The following is an 18,836-nucleotide window of genomic DNA, read 5'->3' as shown; positions in this document are numbered from 1 at the left end:
AAGTTTATATGCTGATTACCACCAATTATGCTGTGTTTTGATGTTGGTATGCTGGTCAATAAGCATGACCATGCTGGGGTGACCAGCTAAACCAGAACGAGAGCAGCATAGACCAGCTTAGACCAGCATGACATGCAGTACACAGTAACACAGCACCACTATATCAGTGTCACTGCAGTGCTGAGAATGATCCACCACCAAAATAATACCTGTTCTATGGTGGTCCTGTGGGGGCCCATCGATGAACAGGGTGAAAGAGGTCTAACAAAGTACACAGAGAAACAAATGGGCTACAGTCTGTAATTGTAAAGCTACACAGAGCTCGAATATTGTAAGTGGAGCAAATAAAATGGACAATAAGTGTAGAAACAAGGAGGTGGTTTTATAATGTTATTGCTGATCAGTGTAAATCACAAAAGTATGACTTTTGGAATCAAATAGTGCACTAAATGGGGACACAGGCTATGGCTGAAACCCAAACTGATCTTTTGGACATTTAATGCAATATTTGGATGTTGAAGCCACCATTTCATATACATCACTATACATGGAGCAGGGAACTACTTGAGATTCAATTCATGATCATAGCCAGGCAAGGAAAATGACCCAGTCATTAAAGACATAGTTCACCAAATCAAATCTAATTTACTCCAGTTTCCTCTCATCCAAAGCCTATTTGACCAGCCAAGATATATTTGGTGTCTGAAGTTGGCTTTGTCAGTTTTGCACTGCAGTTTTTAGCTACTGCTAACGTAGCTAAAGTAATGGGAGTCTGTGCCACTTGAAATCATTTTGGTGACACAGGCTTTTATTATGTTAGCTTTGAAGTTCCAGTGCAAAACAAAAGCAGCAAACTTCAGACACCAAAAATGTTTTGCCTGCTACACTGTTTGGGGCGTTTTATGTTTATTACATGCTTTGGCTGGTACACCCCGAAACATAGTTTGGTGAGTTTCCTGATCAAAAACACTTGATTCAATTCATTAGTTAATACTAGGTTTAGGTCTTGGGCCAGAGCTGGGAAATCACCAAATTGTCCCCTATCCCTGCTTCAATACATTCCTGTTAGCACTGCTAACCACTACTATGAATCAGTGCGTCTCCTGACCAGATCTTGTGTTGCTAGTCAGAGGCATGTTTTCTTGTGCTACAGAAGAAGGGCTTGCTGTGAAAGCATGAAAAGTCCAAAGGTTAAAGGTTACGGGAGGTGCATTAACCTCTCATCAGCAGGGGGTGATGGCTATAGAAGACTAATTCTTTCCACAGTGTGTCCCTTTTGGTCCAGAGGATTTGAAAAGATTTGTTTTTTTTCCTCAACACCAAACATGCAAAAGAGGTAGTAGCGACTGGTCCCGAAAAATGACGCGCCATGACAAATATGCAGTACCATGGTTGGCTAAATTCATGTCAGTCTCCATACCAGATTCTCATCCAGTCATATTTGCAGCGTCTTTTTGTACAGTATGCAGGTTAACACGTGGCCGGCTTAATGTCAGTATTCACTTTAAACTCATACAGGTAGAGCAGACAACACAACCTTGGACAGGCCAGGAGGTGCTTTTTACCACTTCTTAAAAGATTGAAAAGGTTACACGTTTCCAGTTAGTAGCTCTGTATACAGGTTAAACTGGTTCAATCAGCCAGTCTTGCAGAAATCTTGGGGAGTATCAGGGAAATTTAAATTTCTCTGACTGCGTAACGTTGAGAATGTATACAGTCATGCAGAATGGTTTGATGTGAAATGGTGCATTGTAGAGAGACTTACCCTCTCTAACCCTCTCTTATTTCTTTACACTGGTATTCATAGGAACCCCACACACAATGTCTACAATGCAAATGTAGTCATTTTTTTTATCTAGAACCCCTAATGAACCTTCACATCATCTGAGTTTTTACATGTAGAGTTCATAATGCTAAAATAGTGGTTCTATCTGCATAACCAATCTTGTTTTGCATTACAACACTCTTCTCCATTAATGTAATTTTTAAATATGTTTTACATCAAACCATTCTGTTAAAACTATTGCAAAAGAGTGTCTCCGGAAGCATGCTCATAACCATTTTGTGTAATAGCTTTCTCTGATGAAGCTTTTAGAGGCATTAAGAATATTGTGGACATCTGGTTCCTATCACCACCACTGTGAAGAATTCTGACTTGATAAGATTTCACATCAAACTACTCTGAATGACTTTGCTTACACCTTAAGCCTTGAATTATGCAGACAATTGAAACACTGGCAGAATTCTCTTTTAAATCACAGCTAAATCACATCTGAAAAAACATAAAAAAGCACAGTTAAAAACCATCATTTCATGGGCAAATAATCAGATTCAATTCTGGATTTTAAAAATTCTTTATGTGGCAACAAATAATTCCACATATATATTTTACACGGTAACAGCTGTCACCACAGAAGTTACTGAGTGCTTTTACTTGCAAGAGAAAGTGACTACAGATAAATGTTACATTTTGATATTTCTTTCTTTTTTATTCCTACCCATAGGGTAATAGGTCCACAGTACCTTCGAGTGCATTTAAAATCACACAACCCTAGGTTAACACATCTCCTCTCTATATATATTTATAAAAATGCAATTTACAGTACAAACAAATATAAACAAAGCAAAGGGGCACCATGTTACAAAGCTACAGGAAAATGTTTAGAGTTAAGCTCTCCCACACTTACGGTAACCGAGCCTATAACACAAAGCACAAAGCAAACTTGCTGACGCACTTCAGTCAACACACTTCAAGAAACAATTTGTTAACTTGCCAGATCTCAGTTTCATGTACAGTCACCGATGACCCAACAAATGGATGTAATTTAGTTCAGCAGTCAACTCCCTTCCTTTGACGCTCACATCCTGGCAATGGGCCAAGATGCCTTCTAGGGGGGAGAGCTCAGTTCTTCCTGGTTCTTTTACAGAACAGCTGTAAAGGGCACCACACATGCCATAACAACGGCAATCACGAGAGCAAATGCTGATAAACAGTGAGAAAAAATAATCTGATGTCAGTATAAAGATTGCTTTGACGTCAAGCAGCAAGCCCAAGGTCAACAAAGACATGTGATATACATAAATTCAAAATGAAACAGGGAAATTGGGAGGAAAGTAAAAGGCACAACTAGGTTACAGCTGCTCTCGTCATCTCACATTCTGCTTGGAGAAGAAGAGTTTAATTTGCAGCTCTCATGGTAGACACTTTCTCACTCAACTCACACTGCTTTCTGAAACTACTCTCTGTCTTTCACTGACCCATCATTTGTGAGTGTACGGTACTGAGTGTTCCTGGCCTTGCTGGAGGTCTTCTTTTCTGCACAGATCTGCCGATGCATTCCCCAAGTTTACGGGGTTTTTCTTGTTGGACAAAGACGCAGCTATTTGGCCCACCCTGTGGTGGCCTCTCCATTAATGTAGGCCATGCCGGGAAAGTGTTGTGCATGCTCGTATTCTGAGTTTCTGCGTGGTGCCAAAGGGGAGTACATGTCCCCTGTGGAAGCGTAGCGGGATGAGTGCATGGGTGTGCTATAGTAGCAGCTGTTAGCGGAGGGGACTTCTGGCCAGCGGGGGGTCATTGGGGTTGAGTGCAGCCGAGGAGTCCCACCCATAAGACATGGTTCCATGCGAGACATCTGGCTGTTGAGTGGGTACTGCAAAAGGAAAAATCATAGTCAGGCAATATAAGCATTAAAACATACTGCAGCAGTATAAACTAAAAGTTGAAAGCAATAAAATGTTATGTGGGTCATAAGGTAATTTAATCTGTCATGTTTGTGAAATAGTAGTAGCCTGTGTCAGTTTGTCTGAAGAACAGGGAAATATAAAGCACTTGATTTTAACTATTTGCACCACTGTTGGTAAAACTCTAATTACTATGATACATTTCTATGATTACTTCCTGAATTATGGTAATGTGAAGTTTATCCAGTTCAGTTCTAAAAATATATATAAAAATACTAAACAGCACTTGGACACAGATCTCCTTTTTGTTGCCATGGCTAACTCTACTGATCATCAACAAAAGTCAAACATGTCAACATTTGACATCCGTGGATCCTAAAAACGCTTACTGTCCTCGAAGAGGAAACCAGCAATAGTAATTCATTTGTATCTTCTCAGTCATTTCCTTCTGAGTGATCCTCTCACACAAAGCACAGACATTGTGTCCATTTTAAGCCCAGGCAGGACAAGTGGAAGTAAAAATCTATCTGTCCCCTCTAAATAGAAGCGATACACAGTCAATACCATTATGAAGGACCGCAGCATGGAAAAAGAAAGTCAGCCGGGGTCAGAGACCAAGACGTGTGGCTTAGTGACCTCTTGTCCAGGCAGAGAAAAGCAGCCATTGAATAACAATATTTTAATAAGCACGTTATGCGCCTGGGTTCCCGGTCTGCGGCTGAGCTGTCTGAAGCAGCCATTGAGTGTAGGACAGAAGGGTGCTGAGTCGGGGTGGGGGGGGGCTGTCTGGGCTCTGGCCAGGCCATCTTTCAGAGCCTGCATCCGCTGCGTTGAGTGGGATTCGGTATCGGCCGCTTCAACAACACTGAGACCCAGCTGATCTCCCATTACAAAAGCAGGCTAGGCCAGAGAGCTCTTGACAGGAAATTACCACCACGCCTGCTTTGGCTTACAATATATGATGCCACTAATCTAGCAGCCTCTTTCCTTTGCTTCAACAATTCAATTCAACTACTTCCATTCCATCTGTTAGGCTTACTTCAAAGAATCCTCTCTACACCATTGATCTGTTTGGTCCAGATTCCAAGCCACTTCCTAGCCTAGTTATACTGAGAAACATCTTACTACATACTCTCTCACCATATGTTCAACCCTTTGTAACGTAAAGATCACAACGTCATAATCAGAAAGCTGATCATTCATGCACTACCTTGATGTAGGTGATCTAATTAAGTGAGGTAGAGAATGTGCAGAATGACTGGTAGTACCACTCAATTAACCTTTACTTTTAATTGTTTGCTCAGAAACATTCCTGGAAAGAAAGAGCATACAGAAACTGAGCACTAACTGAAATGACAGTTCAACCACAGGCTAAGCTCACTGCTGCCAGAGAAAGAGAACTGCTCCCTAACTATGGACCCCTCAGCATTACACATAGTTCAGCATTTCACATGCTAATGACGCGCAATGTGTCATTCGCCATTCATATTCATATTAGCATTCCTGTCTAGGTTAAGGCCCTTGTAAAATGCTCTTAAAGAGGCAGGAGGTGAATACGCTTCCATTTCAATGAAAGGGAATAAACAATCTTTTGCATCTATTATGATGTACTGCAAGTCATTAAGGCTGCACAAAGATGTATATTGGATCAGACAAAGCCTGGAATCAACAGACTTTACAAAACTGTCAGATTATTAGTGAAAATTCTCACATTAGTATATCTAAGCTTATTAACAGTAAAGTTGTGATCCCTGTTTGAATGTAAGGGAATATCGGGGAGTGCTGACCTGTGCAGGGGACCGGTGGTAAGAGGAGTAGTGCAGTGGGGTGGAGAGGCTTGGCTCGTGAGTCAGACTCGGGTACTGGCTCTGAATGGCATGATGGTGCTGGTTTGGGTAGCTGCTATAGTTGTAGCTGTTGTAGTTGTAGCTGAGGAAAGGGTAGCACACAGATTCAGACAAGAGGAAATAACAAATGTCAGCATCTTCTGCCAGATCTTCAGTAGGGGCTTACCCAGGCTCATCTCTGTGCGGGTAGACTGGCATCCGGGTACCAGATGAGTTAGGGGGTACTGGAGGGCCGCTACGCATGCAGGACAGCTGGGCTCCTCCTTCAGTGGGGCTACCCCCTGACGTAGTCACTGTGTATGTAAGGGACCATGTATATGACTGAACAGCTCCTGGCACAACACAGACACATACAGAACAGGCATTTTTTTGTGGTGGACATCATATCAGCTTCCTCTAAGATAAATAAATGTTGTATGTAGTTAAGATAGAAGAAACATTCAAATGTCACCACACAGACAATTATCCCCTTAAATAGGAAGGATGTTATGAAGCTGCTATTCTTACTGTTATTAATTTTAAGACTTTTTTTATTCGGTAACTTTTTTAATTTAAATATAACTTTTTAAATTCAGTTACTACTTAAAATTATTCTATTTCTACTATATTACTAATATGCGCAGTAAGTTTTGCAGTTATTAAACTGGGGAATTGAAGTGTGATCCCACATACAGGCCCTTGCAAATTAACCCCTTGAACCATAAGCTAATTATGCAGCTATTAATCTTAGGACTTATTATTCAGCAACTGCTATTACTTACTCTGCAACTGTTGTGAAGCTAATATGAAAGTTGTAATTTTGTGAGAATGTAGAATTAAAGTATAGGCCCACATACAGGCCTTTAGGGTTTAAGGAACTAAGGGGTTACGTTTCCATATTAATTAGTATATTTTTAAATCTCCCCTTACCTGAGGTAACAGACACACCAGTGTACTCAGGGGACTGGGCTGAACTGAGAGATCTGATGGCTGGTACTCCCACCGAGTGCACAGACTTTGCAGGAGAGTAGGGACCAGGCGATGTAGAGGTGGGGGTGCTATCTGTCAGCACCATATCCTCGATGCTTTCTGCTATAGGAAAGCAATGCTGGACATGTCAGCACCCACTGTAGTTTGCCTTAATTCACAGCGCTAATTTGGTCCTTTACAAAATTGGTACTCTATAATTCATGATAACTGATAACTCTCCCATTGACTCACCTGTAGTGCCTTCCCCTTTCATGGCCCTCATCAGATCATTGGCTCTCTCCTGGCAGTGCAGAGACTCCAGCAGGTACAGCACATAATCGTCAAACATCAGGTGGATCAGGTGGAAGGAGCCTGCAAACACATGAAAAGGAACACATCTGTTGCACGTTATGAAGCCACTTAAAAAAGCTCAATAACGCTATCATTAGACTAAACCTGGATAGGATTCTGACAGAGTTGTATATTTGCAAATAAGTACTTATTTTGAGCCAAATTTATGTTTGCACCGCTTTAGACATAAGCCACAAACTCTTTAAGGTTAGGGGTGCAAATATGTCCAAGCCCTTGCTCTGAATGAATGGGGTAAGAATCTGGAAAGAGCATGGCACAATCCTCACTTTGTACAGCTAACTCCAGCCATTCTGTGCATTATAAACCCTGTGGCTATTGAGAGAACAGACTGCAATACTGCCCACTCATAAAATGGGAAGCAGGAGGAAACACTTGTGGGGGGGCTAGCCTTTGTTAATTAGCTGTTTTTGTACAGAGAGCTGCATTATCAAAACACTGCAACCAGCTGTGTCTTTGATATTCACAGACAGAGCTGAAGAGGAGGGGGTCTTCACCTCTTTCAGCTTCTCTGCCATAGAGAGCAGGCCACTGTTAACCAAGACCTTGCAAAGCAGCCATCTTGGTGGAAAGCTCAGGATGTGGATTGGGTGTCTTGGTCAGCAGTACAGATTTTGGCTAGTTAACAGATGGTCAAAGGGAATGCTACAACTACAATTCCAAACCATCCATCAAATAGTTCAAATTATTTAAAAGCTTTTAAAAAAACATTTCCATGTATATGTTTAGCTATAACGATGTTGACACTTGATCTCTTGATGAATTCTTCCCAGTCCCATACGCTTGACAGGAAGGCACTTCAGAATGTACTTAAATTCAAACACCCCTTCAATAGTACCATAGTAGAATGCATTCAGTGCACTAGTATGTCCATTACATGGAGACTGCTGTCTTATTGGACAATGATTATAGGACATTTTGGCCTTAGCAGACTCACCGAAGCTGGGGGCGCTGTGGAGTGTCATGTCCCGAATCACTCTGGTCCCAAAACATGACCACATAAGGAGGAACTGCTGGGCAACCTTCTTCAGGCACCCGGGTCTCTTCCCTGCCACCTAAAGGGATCATTACCATGAGAAAAGTGTGAAGGAGGGGCACGAAGGCCTTAACCTTTGGATCCAACCCCCAGGAACGAAAAACATGTCAACTATTTGATTTGTCCTCAGGGACACACCCTCCCATTGAACTATTGTCTGCTGAGCAGTGGATGTTCCCATGGTGACCAAATTTTCACAAGCCTATATGTGCACTATAATAGCTGCTGATTTCTGAAACTACAGTGCAATTGTAGGTAAACAGGTAACAGGTGTGTAAAACACCGAACTGAATAAATGTTCAACTGACCCTTACAACGCATCTGTCCACCATAGAGTCCAGCCATTCAATGTACGCTTCAATGGGGGATTGATCCTCTAGCAGCTGGTCAAACTCCTGATATACTGAGTGAGGAAAGCAAGACACAAAAACAAAACCAAATGAAACAAAGTGAGAAAACTAAAGTGTCTCTAAGTGCTTGTACTCTCCTGATGGCAATTCACTGTAAATAATCTATGTATAGCAACAAATGACAAGCAACTTGCAACTCAACCCCAACCCAAATTAAAACTAAAGACATCAATATTGTTCACATTCATATTATTACCTGAATCAATTTTAGCTCTGCTGGCATTAAGAAATGTTAACTTTGTCATAGGTAGATATTTATCCTATGCCCCAAAACAATTAAATAAATTCTGAGATAGGAACTGGAAACTGTTCATGTGAGGGCATGACCCAATCTCTGAACTCTGACCTTATCGGTCATTTGAGCAGTTGCCACTGAAATGAGTTTAAAATGTTTCCCTGGATGTCAAAGTGTGGGGGTGAACTTGGTTAACCTCTTAGTGGCTATAATTAAAGCCTGTCTTTCTGACCGTGGGAATGATTCAGCGATGGGCATCAGCTACTGAGTGACATCTGACTAATGTCAAAGATCAATATGCAGGTCTTCCCAAAGGATCAAAATACTATCTTAGTCTAATAACTTTCACTACAATAATGAAAATGCTGAAATGCATCTACATGTCAACACATTTGTCCAGTCAAGTCTATTACAAAGTATTTTTTGATATGCAAGATCTACATATGCACAATTCACAAGAACTTCAGTCAATACCATATAAGAGTCAGTGCAGCCAGAGTGTTACCCTTTAAAGACTAGGCATTAGAGGTGAGGTGTTATCTAAGTCACAGTATCAGTAAAAATAACAAAATGTTCAGATGAAGTCTACACTTCTTACGTTATGGTAAGTGTAGACGTCATCAAATCTACTTCAGTTAAAGCTTATTGTTGCTGTCATCACCATCACCATAAAAAAAAAAGAAATGCATGTTGTTTCGCTTTGTTCTTACGCTGAATGATGAGTCTACGTTGCTCCTCTCGTGAATCCTCCATTGTGTAAAGTGTCTGCTTAGTGATGCTATTCAGGTCTACGTTCCTCCAGTCCTCCAGCATCTGAAAGGTGATGTCTGCACTGTGTATCACTGTCCGTGATGCCTTAAGAAACACAAAGTATGGAAAAATATGCTGCTTATTCTGAGTCAGAAACAAAAACAGTGAATAGAACTATATATGTGGGAAACAGATTTGAATGTGTATAAGTGAATTTTTGTCTCACCTGACAAAGATGATTTAAGGACGTCTGCCGTTTGAGTATCTGGGAAAATCTTCTTGACACTGACAAGATAAAAGTTGGACAATCAGTCTTGAGCAAACCAAACTCAACATAAATTCAGCTAGGACGAGACTTACACTCAAACTTGATGTTTCGCAGATTCTCAGGCAGATCGTGCAGAGCCAACTTCAGCCACTCATCCAGCTGCTTAGCAAATTTCCTAATGACCTGTGTCAGGCTACAGGGACCAGAAGCACAGTGAGATAATTGTGAAAATTACTTATTGTAATTTTTTTTCTTCAGAGGACATTATGATGTACTTAAATATTTTCAAATTGAAAACACTACTGGCGATATTTGTTTATTTTACCCTAGTTTGCAAGCTTGCACCAATGAAGGAAAAAGGACAGTTGCTCATATGGTGGAAAATAATTAATCTCATATTATGTGATCAGGACTAACTGTAGTGGTATGCTTTTTTAACTCATGTTGCGGTACAGAGTTGAGTGTCACCTCTTCAAAAAGATGAAAATTGTGAATACATTTAAATGTTGGAATCAAAGTTGCAACAAAAATTAAACCTTCGTTGTTGTTGTGCCACATGCATTAATCTTTCACTGTCTTGTTTCTGTGGTTGGTACAAGCACGCAGAACAGGGCAGAATAAAGAAACATCCCTATAAAATATATGAGCTGTGTGGTAAGCTAATATAATACCCCTCAGATGATTTAGCTGTAGATCAGCAGCTTATCATATACAACTTATGCAGCTTATCATTTGCAAAAGTTTGAACGCCATTCTGTACAGGAAACAAACTTAAATATGGCATTTTCTGCAAATTTTAGAGCACAATATCTATTTATTTATTTAATATATTGAAAATAATCTAAAAAAAAATAATAATCTGTAGAGGATGTGTACTTATTTTCAATTAGAACCTCAACAAAATATGTAACTTGACCAGGGGCACCAAATCTTTGCATGTCACTGTATGTTCTTTATGATAGACCGATGCCTAAGCAGAATCACTATTACTTATTGAAAAGGCAAAAGTCCATGGCTTCCAAGTCAACTTCCAATAGACTTCCCATAGAAAGGATGCAAAACACATGAGCATAGGATTTCCAAAGTTGCTTTCATATTCTTGCTTTCTGGCATCTACTAAAACACAGAAACAAACAACAGGTACTCACCTGTCGGGCAGGGCCTGCAGGACAGTGGGCATGAGGACTCCTGAGATGGCTTTGTAGAGTATGGAGTCACACACCCCTACAATATTTACTACAGTGGGGGAACTCAAGACAGGCAGCATGTGCGGGGGCATGCCTTGCCAAAAGTGCAACAAGAAGCTCTGGACCTACACATACAAACACATATATGAACACAGAGTGGAAGGTGGATTATTAGTACATATTTCAAACGGTTTATGAGGTCGAACATATTCAGTCCTGTAGCCAGTTCAAAGAAACTAAAGATTGTAACAAAATTGGAAAGAAACAAACCTCATCGAAGTTGGCTCGTATGACAGTGTCCAGTATTCTCTGACAGTGAGTTCTGTACATCATTATAAAGGTGGAAACCTAGAAAAGAAAAGAGGCCATTTAACTAAGACTTACTGACATAGTAAATGAAATATGTTTTAGAGAAGTTGAGCCTGGACCACCTGGAACACAAAAATGAAACACAAAATACACAGAACATGGGATTTAGTCAAATGTAATGTATAAAAAGTGGCTTTTAGAGACCAGCAGCACACAAATCCTTTAAAATTACAGCTGCCTTTTAAAGAGGGACAGCTACTGTCTGTACTTTGTTGCATGTGAGATCTTATTATCTACTCAAAAGATTAAGAGTTCGCTAGGACCCAGAATATAAATCCTCTGGATCCTTGTTTAAATCCAGGCTAGGGAAGGTGCAGGGGGCAGATGAAAAGGGGAGCTAGAGGGGTGGCTGGCTGAGAGAAGAGGGGGTGGATGGCTGGCTGAAGGAGAGTGCAGTCACTGAAAGTTTTAGGGCTCTGTTTACCTTCTCTTCTGGCAGACTGGCGGGCAGATTTAGGTCTTTGACATTTGGAAAGTCTGGCAGCAGAGTGCCCAGTTTGGAGCGGGGTGAATACGCCACTGTCTGTTTGGTGACCACTTTCTTGCCCGTCTCGTTCACCCAGGCTGTGCCTTTCTTAGAGTACATCACATCATAGTACTGAGAGGTCTCCTTCACCGCTATGCCATAGTAATGGTACCTAATGGAAACATAGTTGGGAGATTAAGAAGACTTTTCAACAGAAATTGGTAAAACTCAGAGACACTAATGTTGGGACAAAAGTTCTGTAAAGAGCCAAAATGACTAGTTTTGCAGACACAAGTTAACCTAAAAATGATATAAATTGGGGAATCCCTTGAGGTTGACACAGTGTTAATTAAATAATTGTGAGAACTGGCAGTGAAAGTATAGTGTCAATCTCTCACTGCTCAAAAGTAATCAAAATGACCACAAAGCACAGGAGAAAATATTCAAAAGGAGATCACATGCATCCCAAAGTCACTGCAATATCAGGAAAGATTTCCACTTACTTTGATTGGCCCCTGGTTCCCAGTCTTCGTGTGGTTAATTGAGGAAACTGTTGTCTTATTATCTGTGCAGGACAAGAGACAATAAATAATTTATCGTAGATCATACACTGATTTCTCATCTAATCTGGCAATTGCCTGAATCATGGTCGTCTATGAAAACAAGTTAGTGTGTTTAAGTAAGTCTAGTGGACACATTCTACACAAAAGGATGAAAAGCTTCAATGTCTTGTCATCTGTAAAAGCCCATGGCCCTATGTTTGACCATTGAAGTTCTTGCCAGTTGTCACATTCTCAAAATTCATATCCAACAGCTTTTTTCCCCCCATCTTTTTCATTTTCTTGTGTCTCTCTCTGAACGTCTGTCTCGCTCTCCCTGTTCTGTTTTTGTCCATGAGATTGGCTCCTTGGTCCAGCTCCCGGTGCAGAAACTTTAGCAAACAGTGGAGCTCTCCATTGTGTGGGATGAAAAAAGAGGCCAAGCTGTGAAGTTTCTGTCAGGCTCGGCTTGATAAATGAGCAGACAGGGAGGCAGCCCCAGCTCTCTCTCTCTTTTTTGTCCCGAATCAATGAAGCCTTCCTAAAGGACACCCCACGCTGCTCCAGCCACTGATCTAACATTCCGCAACATCTCACCCTTCCAAATTTCCTTTAATTACACATTAATCCAGGCCCCCTCTCTTTTTCAATATCCTCGGACAGGAGCTGGGGAGGGGGCAGGGATGTCAGGTGGTGGCAATGTGAGGAGGTGGTTGGAGGGGTTGTGGGAACAAGGGGAAGCATGTCTATGGATTTAGATTGTCTGTCCAGAGGTTTGTGAACTGGCTGTTACTGGCTTCCTACCATGTCCAGCAAATGTCCACCAATTTCACTAATTATTCTCTTCGATTTGTGCACATCACGTGTGTGTATTTATGATATTTCAGCATTAGATACTTCTAAAAGGAGAATCCAGGAAAAGTATTTGTAGTTTTGTTTGTGTTAAAAATAATTCCATGGAAGAAATCAGCTACAAAGCTCAGAATAGGTGAATAGAATATGAGAGCTCACCTTCCCGAAGCTGGCGGCATTGACAGGCTGGCTGTCATGCTTCTCACAGAAGTCTAGGTAGTGCATGTAAAGAGCACTGCGAGGGACACAAACACCCTCAGCGATCTCATAGTTCTCTTCCAGCCTGCCAAAATGTAAAAATAAATAAAAAATCTTATCAACACTAAGATAACTCTCATTTAAAACATTTCAAACCAACTTTTCAAAACAATCCAAAACTAATGCAAATAAGATCTGAAAGACGCAAATTCTGTTTAAATGGAAGTTTCTACATACATACTATTTGCTCCCTTCCTCATAATTTAGCAAGTATTTTGCAAGTATTAATTGCTATTTAATTTATCTATTTTTTATATATATTTTGACTTTTAATTGACAAGTTATACATTACTTGTGTCTGTTTCAGACTGTATGTCTATCATTTTGCTTGCATTGCTCTGAAAATACATATATTTCATTCAAATCTAGCACTTAAAGATTGTCACTACATTTCACTTTTGAGAAAGTCAGAATGAAAAAAAACATTGTCATTATTTTGCAGGACCCATGCTTGTGTTATTACAAGGGCAAACACAATAGTAACACTGTATAACATAAAATGACCAGACTCAAAGGATATAGAAATATATATTTTATAAAGAATACGGTAAAATAGAGTGATCGTGGCTGAAAATGATGCAGAAACCAATGTCTCCTTGGCTTCATGTAGACAGCTGAATCTGGATTTTTTGCATATATTTTTCTAATGTATCTGATATCTTCTTTCCTGTTTTCTAAATACCAACAATCTAATCAATTTATATGTATGTACAGAATGATATGACGGAATAACGTAGTTCAGCCAATTCTACCCAAAAGGCAGATTCACTTCTTGGTCTCACGCTGTAACAGTAAAATCTTTTGTAACAGTCAAAAAATTATAGTCTGTAATTTGTAGCTTTATTCTTTTATAAATAACATGACATATGGCTTGTGAGCTTGTTACACCCATCACGGGTCGTCATGAATAAACTGAGAATGTTTAACGTGCTTAATACAGCACGTTGTTGTTTTGAAATCACAGAATGTGCTTTTAAAGGCCATCATCTGATTTCCTGCTAGAACTCTCCTGATTTGTGGGGGAAATGATCAAGACTGTAACGATCACATCTTTTGAATCCCAACTTCAGAATCTCTAACTAAACTCTGGATCGAACTGTATACTTAGTTACTTCTGTGTATGAAGCTCTGTTTACACGTTACATTAAAATTATAAATAAACATTCATAAATGAATGATTTAATCAACCAATCAAACACAGGGTAGGCTACTTTGCAGCTATGATTAAAATGACACACATGAAGTTCTAAATGTTCATTTCTGATCCCTGTCACAGCTGTGACATTAAGGATCAGAAATGAAGAGTCACTGAATCAGAATGAGTAAGTGGAGACTCACCATTGTAAAGTTGCAGGTGTTGAATGACGTTTAGATGCTCTGTTGTTTTCTTTCTCTTCATCTTTGAAAGCTTATAAAAAGAAAGCAATGTGATTAAAATATTAAATTATTATCTTAAATGGCACTAGTGGCTTTCTCTCCTTTTATATTAATTTTTAAATCAACTATCTCGTTTGTTTTTACCAAAAAGTTTGCTCTAAAACAAACTTTGTGAGAACAAGACTATAAATTGAATGTATTTATTTGGACTGGCTGGGTAAAGCACAGTGAGGATGTGGGCTTACTCTCGTCGTTGGACATGCTCCCTAGAGACGTGTGGCTGGAGTAGCGCTTGCTGTCGCTTTCGTTGAGACATCTTTCGATCCAGCTCTCTGGAAAAAAGGGCAAATTGGCAAGGTTCTTTCTGCTCTGTTCACAGCCAGTTTTGTTCGGAGGCTCACATTATGAAAAGGTAACGGTAGACTAGCCTATTTTTTTCACTATGAATCAAAGCAACAGGTGTACAGTGGAAAGCGGCTGGATGTAGCAGCTAAAAACAACAAAAAATGGATTTAAAACTAGCTAACTAGCGTTAGCGTTCTTACCAGCAGTACGTGAAATTTTGTTTAAACGTAACGTTACAGTTTCGAAGAAGCTCTTAAAGGGTAGCTTAGCTAGCTATCTTACAGCATTTATACATTAGCCTAGCTGGCTAATGTGTTATCATAGCATGTTTAATTCGAAAATGTGGATTTTAACTGACTGATGAGCGTTCAGGGCTAACGGTTCTCACAGTTACCGCGTTTACTCAAATATGATCATTTTAGATGAGCTAGTTAGACGGTTAGCCGTCATCATGTTGCGACTGTACGACAGGGCCGAGGCTCTATAGGAAATACAGGCATGAAAGTTCGGCTTCAGTGCGGTTTTGTTCTGAGGTGATTTCACCAGAACGACAGGAAACCGGTAACGAATTGGCCCAAACCCGTCTGAACGACTCCTGTCTCTGCCCCGGTATTTTCTATATTTCCCGGTACGAAAACCCTCCAGGCCGCAGTAATAAGGCGTTAATAAACGCCTCAGCCGGTCGTCATGTAGGTTAGATCACTTTCCCGCACGGGCCGTGACTGCTGTCACCATAGCAGCGGTTGCCAAGGCCGTGGGTTGGCAAGGAAACCAGTCCATCAGAAGGGGTTAAAGTTGTGTGTGGGGTGGAAACTAAAAAGACATTGAACCTTCACTGGATAAAAACACATTATTTAACATCTATTCAGAATGGCTGAGCGGATTTAGAGTGAGAAGTAGGCTGGGAGAGGTCAAGGGTATTGAGCAGCGACCAATTTACGGCCAACAAAATAATTAAAACAGTCTGTGGTGACCTTCAGCCCATCGGTGCCCCACAACTATTAACTTAGTTCGGGAAGGAAAAGCGTCGACTCCGCCAGCTGAGGGAAAGTTCAAGCTCGACGATATAAATATTAAAGGATATTCAGCTTTAGGAAGGAAAGCAGTTTTGTTTGAGTAAGTTAATGTGTCTATTTTTTTGCCTGCTCTCCCTCCTCAGCAGACACACAGCCGTTAGAGTCGAGTGTCTGAATCGGGCCTGAACAAAATAAGTAAAATTGATTTCTTAGATTTTTAAAAACGTTATTTAATTATTAAATTATTTTTCCAAGACTTATTTTGTAGAAAAATAATTTCTCTAACGGAGTAATAGTGCTATGCTGTTATATTTGTTATATATACCGCAGATGGCGGCGGGAATTGAATCATTTGCTACGTGCGCAGTTCAAGCAGGTCTAAATAATGGGATTAAATCCAGTCTAAAGGCGAGACGGATCACAGATCATTTATAGTGCTGAACTGAAGCCCACAAAAATGAATAATGAACGTTGACGTTTAATATTAGTTTCATTGAATTATTAGCTGTGTTTTATTAATATGCTAAATAACGAATGAGAATGCAAAAGTCTCGAGTGGCGAACTTTTTCAACATAAGCCTAAAGTTAATCATCGCTAAAAACCCGGTGAAAATGGAGCTATAATTTTGAATTCGATTTTTTTTTAAGGTGATTGGCCTCAATTTAGCTTCGATTTCAAGGCGGTATTACAGCTGTGGCTAGCTTTTAATACTTTAAACTAGTTTGTTCTTCAGCACACCTGCTTCTGAAAGCTTGTCTCGATTTTAGGTTTATTCAGAGGCTGTTTTAAGCCGCTGATTGGTCCCAATGAGATGTCGTCCATATCAGGTGCAGCCCGTATTCGGCCTGAAGCAACAACACAACTTTTCCACGACTTTTACTATATGATGCCAAAACGTATGGCAATCTGTAAACCTAAGCATATTGAGATGAAACGCGCCCAAAGGCCACATGTACTCCACCTAAAACAAAGTGCACTAAAAAGCTGTTCACTATAATGTAAAATTAAGTATAATAATGTCCATCAAAAAATACACATCCTTTGAAGTAAGAAAAAAAACAAGCATACCAGCTTATCTTTTAGCTCTAGAAAGTTGAGGGCACAAAGCCGTCCTGATGGAAAAAAGACTTAAAAGTTAAAGGAACTTTCTTTTGAGTGATGTTGAGGTCCCGCATTCCCAGGGCCCAGCAGCTTGCATTCCAGTGCAGCCCCCCGTTTCCAAAAGCACCCCAAAGCCATGGGCCTTTCAGCGAGAACCAACCTGTGGAATCCATATCAGGCTCTTCCAGCAGCCCACAATGCATCCTCTTCCCATCCACGTTCTGCTGGCTCCTCAGAGAAAATTGCTTCGTGTAGGATTCTCCCTCCTCAGCTCCATCCGTCTCTCCAAGAGCACTGCCCGCCACAGAGATGCATACGATGTGCCGGGCTGCAGAGAGAGAGAAAGAGAGAGAGGGAGAGAGAGAGAGGGTGGTGGTGGTGGTGGTGGTGGTGATGGTGGTGGAGAGGTGGTGGGGGTGAGGGTCGGAGTGGTGGGGTGGAGGGTAGGGGGTGTCAGAGACTCCAGAAATCCAGAGGGGGGAAAAGCCAGAGCCGTCAAAATGTTTGCTGATGTTTCATGGGAAAGGGGCTGATTTTATAGGAGCCCTGATGGGGGACATGTCATTGATAGGCTCGGCAGGCTGATGAATGGCTTCGAGTCAGATGGGGATGTGGCAAGGCTCACTGGAAGTCTTTTGTGGGGCTGTTTTGAATAAGAAAAGCTCCCTCCCCAGAAAAAAAAGAGGCTTAGATCTACGCAATCCCGGCACTGTGGCCTCCCCGTCTCCCATTATAGCATTTAATACGTTTTCATACCCCCTCCCTACACACACATACACACTGCCCCCACTGCCTCCATTTTAAAGTTCTCGATCCAAGGGCCACTTTTTGGCCCACTACGGAACTTTTTTGATGTCTGCGTCTTCCCCAGTAAGCCTGGGAACCTGGATGACAAAGTTACAACATTTTATTTCTGTATGATTCAAAGAAAGAATGAGCAAAACTGAGCTCAAAAGCCTGTTGAAGCTTTTGCTTTGCCCAGTTTCTCTGATATTGAAACACTTTTGTTGTTTTGTCAGGAAATTTCATAGAATGGCGCCAAATCTTGAAACGGTAAAAAAGAAAGTTTGAGAATTTGGTAGACTCCGCTCTTGCGCAAACAGCATTGGTGTGACACCCCCTCCCCTTCCTTTCCCCCCCTTCACTCTCTCTCCTTGAAGCAACCTTATTTCAGTGTGCTGGGAGGAGAGCGTTGGCCACAAAAGGGGGAAGTAAAAGTGTAGAGCCTGAGGCAGGGAGGGCTCTGATGGAGTGCCTGCGAACTGCAGAGGGGAAAGCTGTGATTAGAATATGAATGGAACCACGGGGGGGGGGGGGGTGGGGGGGGGAGTAGGAGAGAGTGAGCAAGAGAAAGGGGGATTATGGCTGAACTGCTCCCCACACGGTGGACAGCAGAGGAAGACTTTCCTCCACTCAGACTGCACAGAAGTGGAGAACAGTGTGATTGCCTCTTAACTGTGTGGCTACTTGTCCTGTCTTTAAAGCAAGAAAATATGCAGGGCAGGTGCAGGACTCCTGGCTAGTGGAGGTCACACAAAGTCTGAGGAAAAGTGGCAACATGTTTTAGTTCTGAATGCACATCTAAAAAGTTTATAACTTTTCTTTGGAGCAAGCAGCTACACAATGCAAATATGAGCTCACAGAGCAAAACTGATTTTGGATAAACATCATCATTCTACTTCAGCACACACCACCAGTTCTACCACTTGGAAAAGCACTTCCAAAATCCAGATCAAGGATTAACACCTTGAATTCTGAACCCCAGCTGAATGCATCAT

The 18,836-nt window shown here is 41.0% G+C and overlaps 1 protein-coding gene across 2 annotated transcripts; it reads right to left on the bottom strand.

Moving 5' to 3' along the window:
* Positions 1-2,338: 2,338 nt before the first annotated feature.
* Positions 2,339-17,487, bottom strand: rfx4 (regulatory factor X, 4). 2 transcript variants are annotated; one of them, XM_036585614.1, is made up of 18 exons: positions 17,219-17,487; positions 14,841-14,927; positions 14,557-14,626; positions 13,120-13,243; positions 12,073-12,134; positions 11,528-11,741; positions 11,005-11,082; positions 10,696-10,859; positions 9,640-9,740; positions 9,506-9,564; positions 9,240-9,384; positions 8,193-8,287; positions 7,786-7,903; positions 6,732-6,851; positions 6,441-6,602; positions 5,698-5,863; positions 5,472-5,613; positions 2,339-3,653 (listed from the first exon to the last, which is right to left on the bottom strand). In XM_036585614.1, the coding sequence occupies exons 1-18, from the start codon at positions 17,259-17,261 to the stop codon at positions 3,381-3,383; spliced, it is 2,223 nt and encodes a 740-aa protein (XP_036441507.1). In that variant the 5' UTR covers positions 17,262-17,487; the 3' UTR covers positions 2,339-3,380. The 2 variants fall into 2 exon arrangements, with proteins under 2 accessions (XP_036441507.1, XP_036441508.1); XM_036585615.1 differs by having other exon boundaries at positions 5,698-5,824.
* Positions 17,488-18,836: the final 1,349 nt, after the last annotated feature.

This window comes from Colossoma macropomum, unplaced genomic scaffold (assembly GCF_904425465.1).
Source record: "Colossoma macropomum unplaced genomic scaffold, Colossoma_macropomum, whole genome shotgun sequence".
In the NCBI taxonomy this organism is placed as follows: domain Eukaryota; kingdom Metazoa; phylum Chordata; class Actinopteri; order Characiformes; family Serrasalmidae; genus Colossoma; species Colossoma macropomum.
The sequence above is the reverse complement of the archived record's forward strand: the minus strand, read 5'-3'. Positions and strand labels throughout refer to the sequence as shown.

Excerpts from the sequence above, each read along its gene's own strand:
- rfx4 (XM_036585614.1), bottom strand. The coding sequence starts at position 17,261 with ATGCATTGTGGGCTGCTGGAAGAGCCTGATATGGATTCCACAG. Across the intron at positions 8,288-9,239 it reads ACGTAGACTCATCATTCAGC|TATATCAGGAGTTTGACCAG; the intron begins GTAAGAACAAAG and ends TTCCTCACTCAG. Across the intron at positions 3,654-5,471 it reads ACCACCGGTCCCCTGCACAG|TACCCACTCAACAGCCAGAT; the intron begins GTCAGCACTCCC and ends TTCCTTTTGCAG.